The following is a 15,716-nucleotide window of genomic DNA, read 5'->3' as shown; positions in this document are numbered from 1 at the left end:
GCTCATTGCCGTTACCTTGAATGAACTGCAAGCGAAAGCGCGCAACGAACGACAAAGCAAACAAAGCAAAAGAACGGCAACGTTCGACATCTTGCTCTCTCCTATTTAAGTGAGCGTATATATGTATGTATATGCGCATATGTACATATATAAATTCACGTATTTGTATTTGCATATGCCTTCTTATTGATTATTATTAATTTGATTTACTTCAAGAATTTAAAATAAAACCAAGTTTGTTTATAATACCTGTTGTTTTAATGTTATTATTATTAATTTTTTTATTATATATGAAGGAAAAAATGTATGGTAATATTTACCATATACCTTATAAGATATGTTGTATACTAATATAAGTATATAAACATGCATATACATATACAATTTCGCGCAATTTTCAAAAAGAACAAATCTATATGTAAAGATGCATACAAATCATATGGACATATCAAAATACGAATCTATTCCGTACGCAAGCAAATGTAAGCTAATGTGCTTGAACTGCAAGCGAGAGCGCGGAACGAACGACAAAGAGCACAATCGGCCCCCGCGTTCGGCAACGTTCGACATCTGGCTCTGTCCTACTTGAGTGAGCATATATATGTATGTATATGCGCATATGTAGGTATATAAATTCACATACTTGCATTTGCATATGCCTTCTTCCTGTGTGCATGGTAACGAAACAATTCTCTGCTGAGAATAAACGATGATAGGAAAAATAGGAAATGAAAGGGAGTGTTTCAAGTGTCATGTGTCTTGAGAAAGTCAAATCCATGATGATGCCTCTTAGTGTGTTGACTTATTAACGTCTGATGCACAATCGAAATTGAAGATATCTTTCATGAATTTGATAAATGTTTCGTCATTTTTCACGTTTGTGTAAATGTAACTTGACCTATTCCATTGCAATTCCATTTACCTCTTCCTCTATATCCATACAAAATATCTATCAAACAAATAAAATTAAAATTTTGTTTTGAAAATTGCAACCATTCCATCAATATTTTCTTATGACGTTGCCACGTTAAAATATCGTCAGTAAACCGACTTTACAGACAACCTCTTTTTTTATTCAAATTACGGCTTTTAACAGTTATATGTGAAAAATTACATCATTTAAATGGTTATCAAGAGTACGTTTACAGGTAAAATCCGCGAAAAGTCGATCGATGAACGCCTAATTTTCGAGAACGTGAAGATAATGATGTTGAAAGTTGTTCAGCAACACTTTGCATTACAGCGGCAATAATCTCAGAACGTCCAATTTTTTGTCCTTGCTCTATCGACGACAGAACCAGTTTCTTGAAATTTGTTCATCAACCTTTTAATTTTCGACTCACTTCAACGATTATTTTAACCAAAAAATCACGAATTTTGCGATATGCTCTTAAAGATTGACAATTTTCATAATAAGTTTCAATCATTTTAACGCGTTTTTGTACCGTGTAAGATTGTACATCTGTCTACTTAACAAATGTCAAAGTTACATAAAAAAAGTACCGTCTAGGAATTATTTACTACTGACTTCTCGCTTTGTCCTTTTGATTCAAAATATTTTTGCATTCATATTCTTAAAATTTCACTAGTATAAGTCGCATAAATTTAATTGTATGATTTTATTACTCTACAATTTAATTTACACTCTCAGGTTAAATTTAACCGATGTTCCGCTGGCCGTCGAATGTTCTCGAATGCACTCAACTTCTTACGCAACTAAATTAAAGGCATTTCGGTAATTAAAAGCCTTTTTTATGTTATTAGCCTTCGGAGTGATATAAGCAATTTTGGTTTAATGCATCAATTCACGACTTTTTTCAAGTTAAGCAAATACTTTCATACGACTTACTTAAAGATTTCTAACTTTTTGTCTTCAAGTTGCAGTTGATCAAATCTTGTCCTTAACAAGGTTTGTGAGTGTAAGGATCTTGGAGTAATTTATGAAGAAAAATTCTTAATAAGCATATTTTTTCTTTTTATCTCTCTCTATCTCTTAGCTTCACAGTCAGTGGTGGACCATAACTTCATCAACCATCCTCCTCAAATTCAGTCTCTCTCTTGCCTCATTTCTCCAATTACGAACGTTCATCGCTTTTAAGTCTGCTTGTACGTCATCAATCCATCTCTTTCTTGGTCGGCCTCTCTTTCTTCCTCCAAACGGGCGCAAAGTAGACGCTTATAACTAAACTTAAGGGGTTATACGCAGTTATGACTTTCAAAAAAATCGATTTTTTTATTGCATTTTTGTAATGTACATATATTCAAAAGTATACGCACGAAATTTGAAGTAGATCTAAGCAATACTTTCGGAGTTATACCTAAATATGTAGAGATGCCTGGGCACGTTTTAAGGTAGGTATTGAAACTTTAAACGTGTTTTTTTCAAAACGGCATTTTTCAAGTCGGTGTACACCATATCTCGAAAACGGCTTGTTTGATCGGTCAACCGTTTTAACTCAATCTTTAAAGATACATTTTCTAGTAATTAATCGTTCCTTTTGTAAATCTGATACTTATTTTCCATTTTATAATCAATTTACGGCCAAATTTTAACGTAAAAATCGAAATCATTTCTTTTAAAAGCTGCCATTTTGTGAAAATTCACTATTTTGATTAGCCGAACGATAAATTACTAGATAATCTAATATATTAACAAAATTTGTTTGGTTTTTTGATTTCAGATAATCCAATCCTGAGTTACGATGTACACCGTAAATCGTCTTTTTTTAAAGGAGGTTCCAGAAATCGCCTGCAGCGCGCTCTATAATCAACATTTTCATAAATAAAAAATTTTGTTACGTTCTTGAAGGATGCTTTTATAACCGCCAAAAATTTTCAAATTAAAATATTCTGAAGTTTCTTCAGGATAAATCCTTGACAACCCGTCTTTTATTTGCTTCATAACTGCTTAAGGGGTTATAAGCCTAATAACACAGGCCGACAAAATTTAACCAACATTCAGACCCAGAAACCAGACTATATATTTCCGAAGGTTTATGATGCGCTGAATCCAAATCTGGCCTCAGAATTGCTCTATTAGTTTGATTTTTCGAGATATCCTAACCTAAAAGTGCAAAAAACCCCATTTTTGCCCATATTTGAGGTTATGTAGCCTTGCAGATGTTTTCTGTCACCAAAATTAAAGGATGGCATCTTTAAATACAATCCTTCTTTTTTCAAATGGCGTTTTGTTTGCTCAAATATCATTTTTTTTCGCAGAGATATCGCATTTTGAAATTTTCATGTTTCGAAATTTTCCTACACCTGAAAATCGATTAAGATAACATAGACATGATATATTCGATTACTAATTTTCTTCAATTGAGTCTTATTTTTCTTAAAATTTTGTCTCACACCATAAGTGTGCTGACTCACCACATCCCTACACTATCTAACCTTTGGGTACCGAGTCACACACAGCCCTAACCCCTAGAAACCACCCCTATCATACCGCGAGCAGGCTAACCCACATAACCGCAAGCAGGCTTTCCCACAAACTCCAAATTTACATACTATTAATCCATATATTTCAGGCCCTCAAACCCAAGAAAATTAGTAAGCGACTATATCATGTCTATGTTATCTTAATCGATTTTCAGGTGTAGGAAAATTTCGAAACATGAAAATTTCAAAATGCGATATCTCTGCGAAAAAAAATGATATTTGAGCAAACAAAACGCCATTTGAAAAAAGAAGGATTGTATTTAAAGATGTCATCCTTTAATTTTGGTGAAAGAAAACATCTGCAAGGCTACATAACCTCAAATATGGGCAAAAATGGGGTTTTTTGCACTTTTAGGTTAGGATATCTCGAAAACTCAAACTAATAAATTAATTTTAGTTATCAATCCGAATTTTGCATGGACAGAGAAGCAGATATTAGTTTAAATTATTTCGGATACTTTTCCTTGTAGACTAGTGTAATAAATTGTTAAATCTTAATAAAATTTAACTGCTGACCTGCGAAAATACAACGAGCACTGTCGCTCAGAATAGCGATTCGCTCATTCCGGAGCTTTCTTTCTGAATTGATCTCTGTACATAAACAATTGGCTTACACTTCCGCTTGGAACATCCTGCAAAGCAACTGAGAAACAAATCTGCTAGTAGAATTATAATATACAGGGTGCTTTATTACCAGTCGGTAATTGGCAGAAACTGTTTAAGGTTGCATTATGGGGGTAATTTCGTGATAGAGATCTAAAAGTTGGGGTCCAACTAGAACGCACTAGAAATTACAACCATTTTCATTGTTATCTTGCCTCACTGTGAATGTATGTAGGATTCCGAGTTCAACAGTTATTTATTTCGCAACTTATCGGTCTCTTTAATTCCACAGTTCACAACTTATCATTTATTTATTATACAAACAGTTTACAAACTTATTATTTCTTTAACATACAACGGTTCACAAACTTATTATTTCTTTAGTGCGCGCGCCACTCGCTTGATGGCGGTTCAGCTTACAATGAATATTCTGTCCTGTCGTTCGTATCGTCAACGTCTTCGTTGGGTATGTTCGCGGTACGGTCATTTCGGTCTTTTGTTTCGTTCCCTTGTTATCCGTATTAGTCCGGTCGCACACTGTGCGCTCTGTCTCCTATTGCGTCTATTCGTCGTGTCCGTCATTTCCTACATTCGGCCATCCTGCGCGCTCATTCGGCCCGAATGAGGGATCCCATCTTTTCATGAACTCAGCCACTGTCGTGGTTCGACCTGGGCCTTCGTGATCGCCAATCTTTTCCACAGTGTATCGCCCACGTCTCATCTTCTTCACGATTTTATATGGACCCAGATATTTCGGCTTCAACTTTAGTCCCACTCCATACTGCGTTCGCTTAATGGCTACTAGCTCGTCGATGGCATATTCGGGTTCTGTTCTTCGGTTTGCGTTGTAAGTCCGTCGATTTTCTTCTTGAATAATGACGATGTTCTCCCGGGCTTGACGACGCGCTTCTTCTCTCTCTGCATCCATCTCGTCGATAGCCTCGTTCTCCAGTAATTCTTGCAATTGCGGAATGCCCACGACTCGCATCTCTAGACCTGTCAATATCTTAAACGGCGATGATTTAGTGCTGCGCGCTGGGGTGCTGTTAAGGAATCGTTGAACGCGATTCACCTGTGTATACCATTTTCCAGGATTCTCCAGACACAGCTTTGCTATCATTGGCACCACCACTCGATGTATTCGCTCGACCTGTCCATTCCCGCGTGGCACTCCGGTTGCTATCAGCAGATGTTCGATTTGCTCGCTCTCGCAGTAGCTCTTAAAATGGTTCGAGGTAAAAGCGGAACCTCTGTCCGTGATTATTCGCTTTGGGTTCCCGAAAACTGCGGACTGCCTCTGCAATCGGTCGACGACGGCCTCTGCGTCTGTGTTCCTTGTTGGATAGAGCCAAACAAACTTCGAGAAAGCGTCTATTACTACTAAAATATAATTATATGCCTTTTTAGTAGGTTCCATCGGACCCACATGGTCGATATGAAATGTTCCTAGCGGCTTGTCTTCTTTATTTATCGGGTTCAAGTAGCCCTCCTTTTTCCCAGTCTTGGAATTGGTCACTAAACACTCTACACAACCTTTTACTACTTGGGCAACCTTACTATTGAGTTGTGGTATATAGTATGACCTCTCCACCGCATCTTGCGTCCTCTTAACTGAGAAATGACCTTGCCTATGCGCCACTTTGATGATCTCTTCTTCCATTGCCGACGGTACGACTATGAGCTCCTTCAGTGGGTCTTTATACAAAACGTCGTGTTTTAAATAGAAATCTTCGTAGTCGTCCCTTTCCAGTACCCTACGAGCAGCCCGTATCCAGCCATCCTGTTGTTGTGCCTGCTTTAACCGGTGCCGCAATGAATCTTCTAAAATTAAGCATGAGATCCTGCTCAGAGCGTCAACATGTCGCATCTTCGTGCCGCTACGGTGCTCAATTTCGTAGTTGAAATCCTGTAGAAACATCGCCCAACGTGAAACTCTACCCTTCTTTTCAGGAACTGACACTTGTTCCACTTGACTTGCAGGCCACTTGCTTCTGACCTTTTCAACACCAACCTCAGCTTCTTGATCCCTTCTAGTTCATCCTTCGAGGGAATTATCAGGTCATCCATATAAGCTATCACCGTTCCATTTTGAATCAGATCTTTCAATACCGCAAAGACGAACCTTGAGAAAACTGCGGGGGAATTAGATATTCCAAACGGCACGTATCGGAACTCATATTGACCAGTATGAGTGACGAAAGAGGTATACTTCCTTGAACTTACTTCTACTGGGACATGGAAAAATCCGTTCGCAAGATCCAATGTTGAAAAAACATTAGCTCCTAGCAATTGTTCGATAACATCGTCAATCATCGGCATTGGGAAGTTGTCACGCACGATTTTATCGTTTAATCGACGATAGTCACAACAAAGACGTTTGCTGCCATCTTTCTTGCCGACAAGCACAACTGGCGACGCGTAGTTTGAATTACTGACCTGAATAATGCCTTCCGCTAGCCAATCCGCTACTTGATCATCCACTATCTTCCGGTCTGTATAAGACATACGTCTTGGTCGCTCGTATACTGGATTGTCGTCGGTGAGCAAAATTTTCATCTCCACCGGTGAAATCCTTTCCTTCACAGGCTTGTAGGCCATTATTAAATTCTCCACTGTTTCTGCTTCTGCTTTACCCAGATGCAAGAGATCCGTCCCGTGATGTACGTCTTCCTCCATTTCCTCTATTAGACAAAGATTTCCGAACTCTTCTCTCAACTCTACAATGTTGCTTGCTGGCTCTCGTTCGACAGGCTCCTCTACTACCGCATTACACTCAGGTACCACCCTGTTCTGCGGGTGCACATACTTGACGCTCCCAGCGCCGCTCTGATTGTGATCATCTTCACCTCGCATCTCTGCATGCCTACGTGGACGCTCATCCACCAATGGTTGCGTGTTAGGGCCCTCTCTCAGCTTCCTAGCCGCATCCTTCATACCTGCGTAAAACGCATCTAAATCTTCAGCGATCGAATCACCACTACTTGCACTTGCGCAATTACCAGCCACTGCCTTGCGCACCGCTGCACCGTCATCTGGACTTTCTTCGACTCGCCCTCCTCCCATCACCCCACTGTACTGCTATTGCGTTATCTTCAAATTCTTCTATCCATTGTTCAAATGTAGGCTGTCCTGATCCGTTAAACTTCGTCAGTGAATCTTCAATATCACGAAGGGTAAATGTTGGACGTTCAGCCGTTGGTCTACGCGTATCACGCCTATTTGCTACATCATCATAGTCCGATTCTTCGCCGTCGCTAGCATTCAGGCCGAAATGTACGAATAATCTGTCTCGTAATGTCGCTTTACGTCCGCTTGTGTCCAACCCCAACCCTTCCAACTGTTCCCTCAACCCGTCTACCGTCAATGCTAAAATTTGGTCTCGGTCCATGTCTTACAGAGTTTATTTAATTATTTAGTAATAATAATAATGAACAATTTGGTGTAATAAAATGTAAATAGGAAAATTCGGTTATTAAAAAAAATGTTCGCATGAGTTTGCAACACTAGCGAATCTTCAATTCAGAATTATTTTAAAATTAATTTGCTTAGCGCTTACCAATTCCAAAAAAAATAACGTTCAATAATATAAAATAACGTTCAATATTAGCGGTACCCTTTCCTCCGTTATCGCGTACGCTGCTCTGGCCTCGCCGCTGCTCTGCCAACGTCGGTCACTTGCGCAGTCGCTCTCTGCTACTCCGATCCGTTACCGCTGCTACTCTGGTCTCGCTGCTACTGCCAACGTCGGTCACTTACACAGTCGCTCTCTGCTGCTCCGATCCGTTACCGCTGCTACTCTGGTCTCGCTGCTACTGCAATCGATCCCGTTAACGCACTTGTTAAATTCACTGTGGCCGAAATCTCACTTCTGACACCACTTGTAGGATTCCGAGTTCAACAGTTATTTATTTCGCAACTTATCGGTCTCTTTAATTCCACAGTTCACAACTTATCATTTATTTATTATACAAACAGTTTACAAACTTATTATTTCTTTAACATACAATGGTTCACAAACTTATTATTTCTTTAGTGCGCGCGCCACTCGCTTGATGGCGGTTCAGCTTACAATGAATATTCTGTCCTGTCGTTCGTATCGTCAACGTCTTCGTTGGGTATGTTCGCGGTACGGTCATTTCGGTCTTTTGTTTCGTTCCCTTGTTATCCGTATTAGTCCGGTCGCACACTGTGCGCTCTGTCTCCTATTGCGTCTATTCGTCGTGTCCGTCATTTCCTACATGTATATCTAAAAACAAAAAACTATATATTCTGATATATCAATTTACTCCCGGCAGTTGGTTCTACGTTACCAGAACAACACGGATTTGTACCCGAACAAGGCCTATCACTCCTCCCATACATGTATGAGGAATGTTTATGCTGATACAACAACAACCTAGAAACGCTCGAGTCTCTGTTGCCATTGCAACGCCCCACATATTGGACCGAGTCATCAAAAATTAGGAAGATCGGTTGATGCATTACCAGTGAAGCCGAAACGGCCATTCGATACTTAATGGCATGAATGTAGCTTCAAAATAAATCCAGACTCAATACTTTATTTGTCCTTTACAGCTTCTTCTTTGTCAAGATAACCTAGAAGCTGTCAGCAGTTGTTTTTGTTGTTGTAGCAGCATAAACATTCCCCGTACTTACATACGGGAGTGCCAGTCCTTGGCCGGATATAAATCCGGGTCGTTTCGGTAACGTAGAACCGACTGTCGTGGAAACGTACTGTCAGCAGTATTTTACCTATGTGTAATGAAATGATAACTAATTGGTTACAAAAAAGATTCCTTAACTTAGAATAAATTATAAATAAACATTTTTTTAATAGATAATCAGTCCAGCACAAAGTAACTTTAGTAAATAAGTTTTTCAATTAAACTAAAATAACCTTTTTGAAGTGAAACTTCTTAGGCGTCGATGGACGAGCGAGAATGGCGTTTTGGGCATTTTCGTTCCGCGAGGGAGAAAGAAGATATAACGTAGAGGAAAAGGAAAGAGAGAACTATACCTTATATAAATCTTAGATACACTTTAGGCTATTTTTCCTGAGTTGTTCCTTGTGGTTGCTAATTTTTAGTGAAAAATAACACTGCCTACTTTTTGGCGCTTGTTTGTTGGTGCAAACTTGAAGGAAATATATTTTTGGTGCCTTTGTTGTTGTTGTTGTTTTAACAGCATAGGTAGCCCTGTCTGTGTAAGCATATCATCGGTCGTCTTCGTCTAGCTCATCTAGGGGAAGGCCCAGGAAACATGCTGTTTCGACAGGTTGGGTCCAGAGGAGAGGGGGGTTAGATGAGTCGGTTTGAGGGGGCATGTGAAGAGGTGGTTAGTGTCGTGCGGGGTACCTTCACATGCTGGACATGTGTTTGGTATGTCGGGGTCGATTCTGGATATGTAGGAGTTTAACCTGTTACAGTATCCAGAACGTAATTGTGCCAGTGTTACACGGGTCTCACGGGAAGCTGGAGATCTTCATCTGCGATAGATGGTGGTTGGACTCCGATTACGGCATTCACAGGACGGGAGTTCATGAAGGTGGTAACGGTCTCCCGGTGAATGTCGTTTATTGACTGTCTACATACTGTCCGGTCCAGTAGGTTTCGGTCAGTTTTGTCCTGGATTTCGTCAGCGTAGTCTAAGAGGTGTCTCCTGACGTGCCTGGGAGGCGGCTCAGGCTCAAGCAGGTGTATGCAGGGATGAAACCTGCGGTAACATCCCAGCAGGAACTGCTTGCTGAGCAGTTTGTTGTGCTCCGCTACTGAGAGCATTTGTGCCTCGTTGTGAAGATGTTGGATGGGAGACATCAGGAGGCACCCGGTCGCTGTCCGAATGGCGGTATTTTGGCATGTCTGTAGCTTTGTCCACTGCGAATCACTAGTTCCAGGCGACCAGACAGGCGCAGCATAGTTTAGAACCGGCCGGCCAATTGCCTTAAATGTCGAAAGCAACAGTTCTTTGTCTTTGCCCCAAGTGCTGCCGGCCAGCGATTTGAGGACCTTGTTGCGATTTTGGACTTTTGTGGCAATTGCGGTTGTGTGCGCAGAGAAGGAGAGCAAGCTGTCAAAGGTTACACCCAAAATTTTGGGGTTATTTACCGTCGGAATTGGTGTGTCGTCGACTTTTACCTTAAGGGACAGCTTGACCTCCTTTGTCCAGGTGGTGAAAAGGGTCGCCGTGGACTTGGTGGGGGATAGTTGGAGATTCCTCACAGTGAAAAAGTGAGAAAGGTCGGTGAGGTAGTTGTTCACTTTGGAACACAGGCCATCGATATCATTGCCCGACGCCATTATCATGCAGTCGTCAGCGTATGAGATCAGGGAAACTCCCGCTGGTGGTTGGGGGAGCTTCGAGATGTAGAAGTTAAAAAGCAAGGGAGAAAGGACACCACCCTGCGGTACACCTTGCTTAATCTTCCTCTGCGTTGATATTTGATCTCGAAAAATCACTGACGAGTGCCGACCGCTCAGGTAGTTCGCGGACCACCTCATCAGCCCTGGCGGGAGTGTCGACTGATAAATGTCATCTAGTAGTGTGGACTGTATCGAAAGCCTTCTTTAGGTCCAACGCTACTAGGACAGTCCTCTCGCAGGGGCGGTTTTGGTTAAGCCCGCGATTTATCTGGGCGTTTATGGCGGTGAGTGCAGTGGTGGTGCTGTGCACTCGACGGAATCCGTGCAGATGTGGGGCTGGGGCCAAGTGTGTCGTGTAGTCGTGTAGAGTGGGAGTAGGAGGGCTTCAAGTGTCTTCACTACTGGGGAAAGGAGAGTTATCGGCCGATAAGACTCCCCTTGGTTGGCGGGTTTCCCAGGTTTCAGTAGTGGGACCACTCTCCCTGCTTTCCACTTGTCAGGGATGATGAGAGTGGCCAGGGACAAATTGAAGACCCTTGTGAGGAATCCTACTCCCAGGGGTCCCAGATGCTTCAGCGTCAGCGCGTTTAATCCGCCAGGGCCAATGGCTTTCGATGATTTCGACTTGTTGATGGCCCCCTGAACCTCATCACCGGAGAAAGTAAGTGGCGCACTGTCGTTCGTCAGTTTGTGCAGCCTTCTGGTAACACGGCGTTTGGTTCTGTCGCCCGGAGGATGCAATATGAAAAGCCGGCTAAAGTAGCTCGCGCATCTCTTCGGGTCCGACTAAGTGCAACCGTTGAAGGTGATAGCCACCTTGTCGTTGTGCTGCGTCGGGTTCGACAGGGACCTAACGGTGGACCAGAGCTTACTCACCCCAGAGGTGAGGTTACAGGTCTTCAGGTGCTCAACCCATTTGGTCCGCTTATGTTGATTTACCAGTTGCCGGATCTCCAAATTGAGATCCCTTATGCGGGGATCCCCGGGATCGGCCTGGCGTAGGTGGTCACGCTCGTTTGCTAAACTGGCTGCTTCGGCTGGGAAATGAGGACGAATGTCCTTATAACTTCCAGCTGGAATGAAGCGAGTCGCAGCAGCTGTGAGCACCTTGCGGAATGCGCGTTCGCCCACTCGCACATCAGTGGGGATGGGAAGAGCGGCGAAGGTGTCCTCGGTGAATTCCGTGAAGCCGGCCCAATTAGCTTTTTTAAAGTTAAAATAAGACCGGTGATTCGCGGAAACGAAGTCGGCAGGTCTCTCAATCGAGACGATAATGGGCAAGTGGTCTGATACAAGCGATAGCATAGGTCGCCACGTTATGCTATTTATCAGACCCGCGCTAGCTATTGTTAGGTCAGGTGAGCTGCTGCAATTGCCCACTACCCTGGTGGGGGCGTCGTCGTTTACAGTGCTGAATGTCGAGTCGTCTATCTGCTCTGCCAGTTGCTGTCCCCTACGATCATTTGGCAGGCTTGAATGCCAAAGGTCGTGATGCGCATTGAAGTCACCTACAACCAATCGGTTTTCACCTCTGATGAGCGCACCTATATCAGGGTGATATCCTGCCGGGCAGCAGGTGACAGGGGATATATATATGTTAAATATTTCGAGCTCGGAATCGCCTGGCCGGACAGCTATGCCTTGACATTCTAAGGTGCTGTCCCTGCGGTCGATTCCTTCATCGATGAGACGATACTGCACTGTGTGGTGGACTATAAACGCTAGGCCACCACCATTGTCTCGCTCGCGATCGTGTCTGTGCACGTTATAGCCATCCCTGGTGATCAGAGATGACCTAGCATGCAACTTTGTTTCTTGGACCGCAGCTATTTTAATACTGTGCCGGCTCATAAAGTCAAGGCCGGAACATCTCGGAAAATGGCACTAGCCATTGCAGGAATTGCATTGGACTGATACCAGATTCCGAGGTATTACGGGGGACCAGGAGCTGCTGGTTTGTCCCCGCACTGGGGTTGGAGCTGGAAGGGAGGGGAGGGGTTGAAGGGGAGTTGTGGTGCTCCGATAGGCTCCTCACGGTGGAGGTGTGGGTTGTGGTGGCGGTTGGTAGTGCCGGCCTATCAGGAGGTGTAGTAGCCGTGGAGGCATCAGACGCCTGCTGGCGGGAGCAACACGTGGCCACATACCGTGTGGACCACTCCCTGTGCGACTTAAGGCCTGAACAGGTCTTAAGGTGGCTCCACCCGTTGCACTTATTACACCTAACCGAGGTGGAGTTCGTAGAATACTTCTGGCCCAGGGTTGGATTCGACTCCAGCCCTGAGGAGAAGCATTTGGAGCAGGGTTGCTGCGAGAGTTTGCTCCTGTGACGTAAGGGGTGGGGTGATATGCAATACACTAGACAGGGCTAGTATACTGGGGCGGCAGCCCTTGGTCGGGAAAAATCCGAGTCATTCCGGTAACGTAGAACCGGCTGCCATGGGAATGGCCTTTTGGTGCCTACTTTTTGGCGCTTGTTTGTTGGTGCAAACTTGAAGGAAATATATTTTTGGTGCCTTCTTTTTGGCGTTATATTTCCTTGGTGCTTACTGTTTGGGGCGTTTTTTGTTCCCAATGTTTTTGAGTGCCTAATTTTTGGCGCTTATTTTCGTTTCCTGGCTAGTGCTTGTGCGTACTATTCCGGCGTCGGATTATTGGGATTGCCTTGCGGTAATTTGTGCCGTTGCTGCGGTCCTGGAATCGCTGCGTTTGTGCAGGTGATAAACGATCGGAGTAGTGCGCCTTGTTGCCACGGTTTGTGTCCGGCGTTTACCTACACCGGTCGACCCTTCTCCGTTTTTTGTAAATTTTGTCTATTTGTATTCTCTGTAAATGTTTTGAATTTATTTAGATATATATTCTTTCTCTCTCTCTCTCTCATTCTCTCGGGTCTCTCCCTCTTTCTTTGCCTGCCTTGAAAGTTTCACTTCTGTTATGTGTACTACGCTACACGCACTTGTTTTTATATATATTTTTCATCATTTGGTAAAATCATTTCAATGTTTAATTGTTGGACTTTATTAATCAATTATTTTTATTCTTACATTTAAATTGCCAAAATTTATAACTTAAAAGTAGTTAACTTCAAAACATACGAACATTCTATTCATTATGTAGTTTTATTTTTATTGTAAATGCCTATATTTTTAAAAAATTAGAACTGAACCAAACTTAAATGCTGTATCAAAAAAAAAAAAAAAATAATAATAATAATAATAACGACAATAACTCTAAATTCAGCGCGAATGTACAGCTTAATTCAGGAACGTCGGTTTCACCGAACATTATAATGGCAATTCAGCTTGAGCTTTGCAGATCTTTCTTCATATAAATCAACATCACAAGTAAGACTTGGAAAATACTAAAAATATAAACAGTAATTTAGATATATTGCTACACACTCTGACTACCGGGAGCAGTCTTTGTTCAGAATGGTTTAGTTGTTAACACATTCATTTTTCCTTTGATTTGGTTTTCTCCAGCACTTCAACTTTCTTCACTAATTCATCTATATTTAAATCGTCTGGAATATTGAATCCATTCTAAAATAGTACAAGTATGAAAATAACAATCAACAACCATCTTAAGACATTTCGATGCTTACCTGTTTTTCTTTTAAAGTGTGTATTTTCCCCTCTATGATAATTTTGTTCCGCTGCATTTCGGATTCAGAAATCAGGCGTTTATTAACCGAAGTTGTGAATCTAGAAAGAGATTAATAAATGTATTTCAATAAAATTTATCAACACAAACTAAGTTACTTCTCAAGTAAAGCGCATTCCGCAATTTCCTTTTGTAGCTGCTTCTCCTGTTCGTCAATTTCTGCTTGCATTTTTGCGATAGTAAGATTATTTTCTAAATGCTCTTTGAGTTTGTTATAATAAAACTCTTTTAAGTAGCTCAGTTGAAGATCATGTAGTTGTGTGACTTGCTGCAACTCCACACACTCTTCTATCATAGCGCCAACATCATCAGGCAAATCACAAAGTTCAAGTCCTAGTAAGCGCAGTTGGTGTTCATAGTGTTCTCCTGTGATCCAAGCCAGACATTAACTTTTGTGTTGAGCTATAACATTTGTCAAACTTACTCAGTTTTTGCAGCGACTGCACTTCATCTTGCAATTGAAAATTCTCTGCAGAATGTGTAAGTTAAATTTTAAATTAATTAATATCATTTAATATTTACCCATTTTATTCAATAATTTCCTTGCTTTTCGTTTACTTTTCAATTAAACGCCAAAATATTTCCGATCGAGTTTGGCAGCACTTATAAGATCTATGTGATGTGCTACCAAATTAAAAAAATTATTTTCGAAACGAAAATATCGGCTGTTAAATATGAAATGTAATAGCCAAGGCACATTGAGTAAAAGAATGATAGAATACACAAAATTGAGAAATCAAAATGTGCACTTATTAATTCACAAACAAATAGCTTAGCACAAAAATTTTTTTTTTTCGTTTTTGTAAGTTGGCGACACCCAAATGTCAAATTCGACAATAACAAAGCAGATGGTGATACCTTAGAGCTCTCTCATCATGTATTGAGCAGGTAGCAGGAGTAGAGCAAAAACAGCAAAGGAGTATATTTTGTTTTTGCTTTTGGTCCTTCATGTTGCAAACGCATTACCCTACGAAACAATTATCAAACGGCAAATTTGAATTGTTAACTATCCTTTGTAAGCGGATCTTGCCGGTTAAATAGCCATAGAAGGAACTGTTGTTTATTTCTTTTGTATTTATTAGCAAAAGCTTACTACGTACGAAACAAAAAAAATCAGCTGATAATAGTCACATAACTTTACAAAAACAATGATAGAAGAATAAGCATTTCTCCACATTTACAAAAACAGTGATAGAAAAATAAGCATTTCTCCACTTTTATTAAAGCACGTTCACTTATGCAGTAATTAACAATAAGTCCACAAAATTAGGTTATCTGCAAAATTGACAATCATCTATCAATACTGTTATGAAAGGTTTTTCTTCGTAGAATTTGCTTTGGTGGAACATTTTGGAGATTTTGGTTTGTTTAATTATTATTAACGATATAAAGAAAACAAGTAGAAGGATTATCTAATTTAACTGCGCAATTGGCTGCTAGCAATATACAGTTGAAAGAAATCCTGCTAATAATAACAGTTGAAGGAAATCCGATGCGACGTTTACTGAGGTTGCAATAAATTATGCCAGCAATACGCATTCGAAATACGATATTACATTTTATAATAAGTAATAGGAGGACAAATCGTTTATGAACACACGCTTTTTTCTGTAAAATGAATCCATAATTAATAATATTTAACAAAGATTT

General features: G+C 41.2%; 1 protein-coding gene across 1 annotated transcript; it reads right to left on the bottom strand.

Moving 5' to 3' along the window:
* Positions 1-13,423: 13,423 nt before the first annotated feature.
* LOC128867708 (uncharacterized) lies at positions 13,424-14,692 on the bottom strand. Its single transcript, XM_054109158.1, has 5 exons — positions 14,589-14,692; positions 14,491-14,535; positions 14,165-14,432; positions 14,008-14,107; positions 13,424-13,945 (listed from the first exon to the last, which is right to left on the bottom strand). Exons 1-5 carry the CDS (start codon positions 14,590-14,592, stop codon positions 13,856-13,858), a joined length of 507 nt encoding a protein of 168 aa, XP_053965133.1. The 5' UTR covers positions 14,593-14,692; the 3' UTR covers positions 13,424-13,855.
* Positions 14,693-15,716: the final 1,024 nt, after the last annotated feature.

This window comes from Anastrepha ludens, chromosome 6 (genome assembly GCF_028408465.1).
Source record: "Anastrepha ludens isolate Willacy chromosome 6, idAnaLude1.1, whole genome shotgun sequence".
Classification (NCBI taxonomy): Eukaryota; Metazoa; Arthropoda; class Insecta; order Diptera; family Tephritidae; genus Anastrepha; species Anastrepha ludens.
Note: the sequence above shows the minus strand (reverse complement) of the source record. Positions and strands in the feature narration are given on the sequence as shown.

Excerpts from the sequence above, each read along its gene's own strand:
- LOC128867708 (XM_054109158.1), bottom strand. Across the intron at positions 14,433-14,490 it reads GCAGTCGCTGCAAAAACTGA|GAGAACACTATGAACACCAA; the intron begins GTAAGTTTGACA and ends CTTGGATCACAG. Across the intron at positions 13,946-14,007 it reads ACACTTTAAAAGAAAAACAG|AATGGATTCAATATTCCAGA; the intron begins GTAAGCATCGAA and ends GTACTATTTTAG.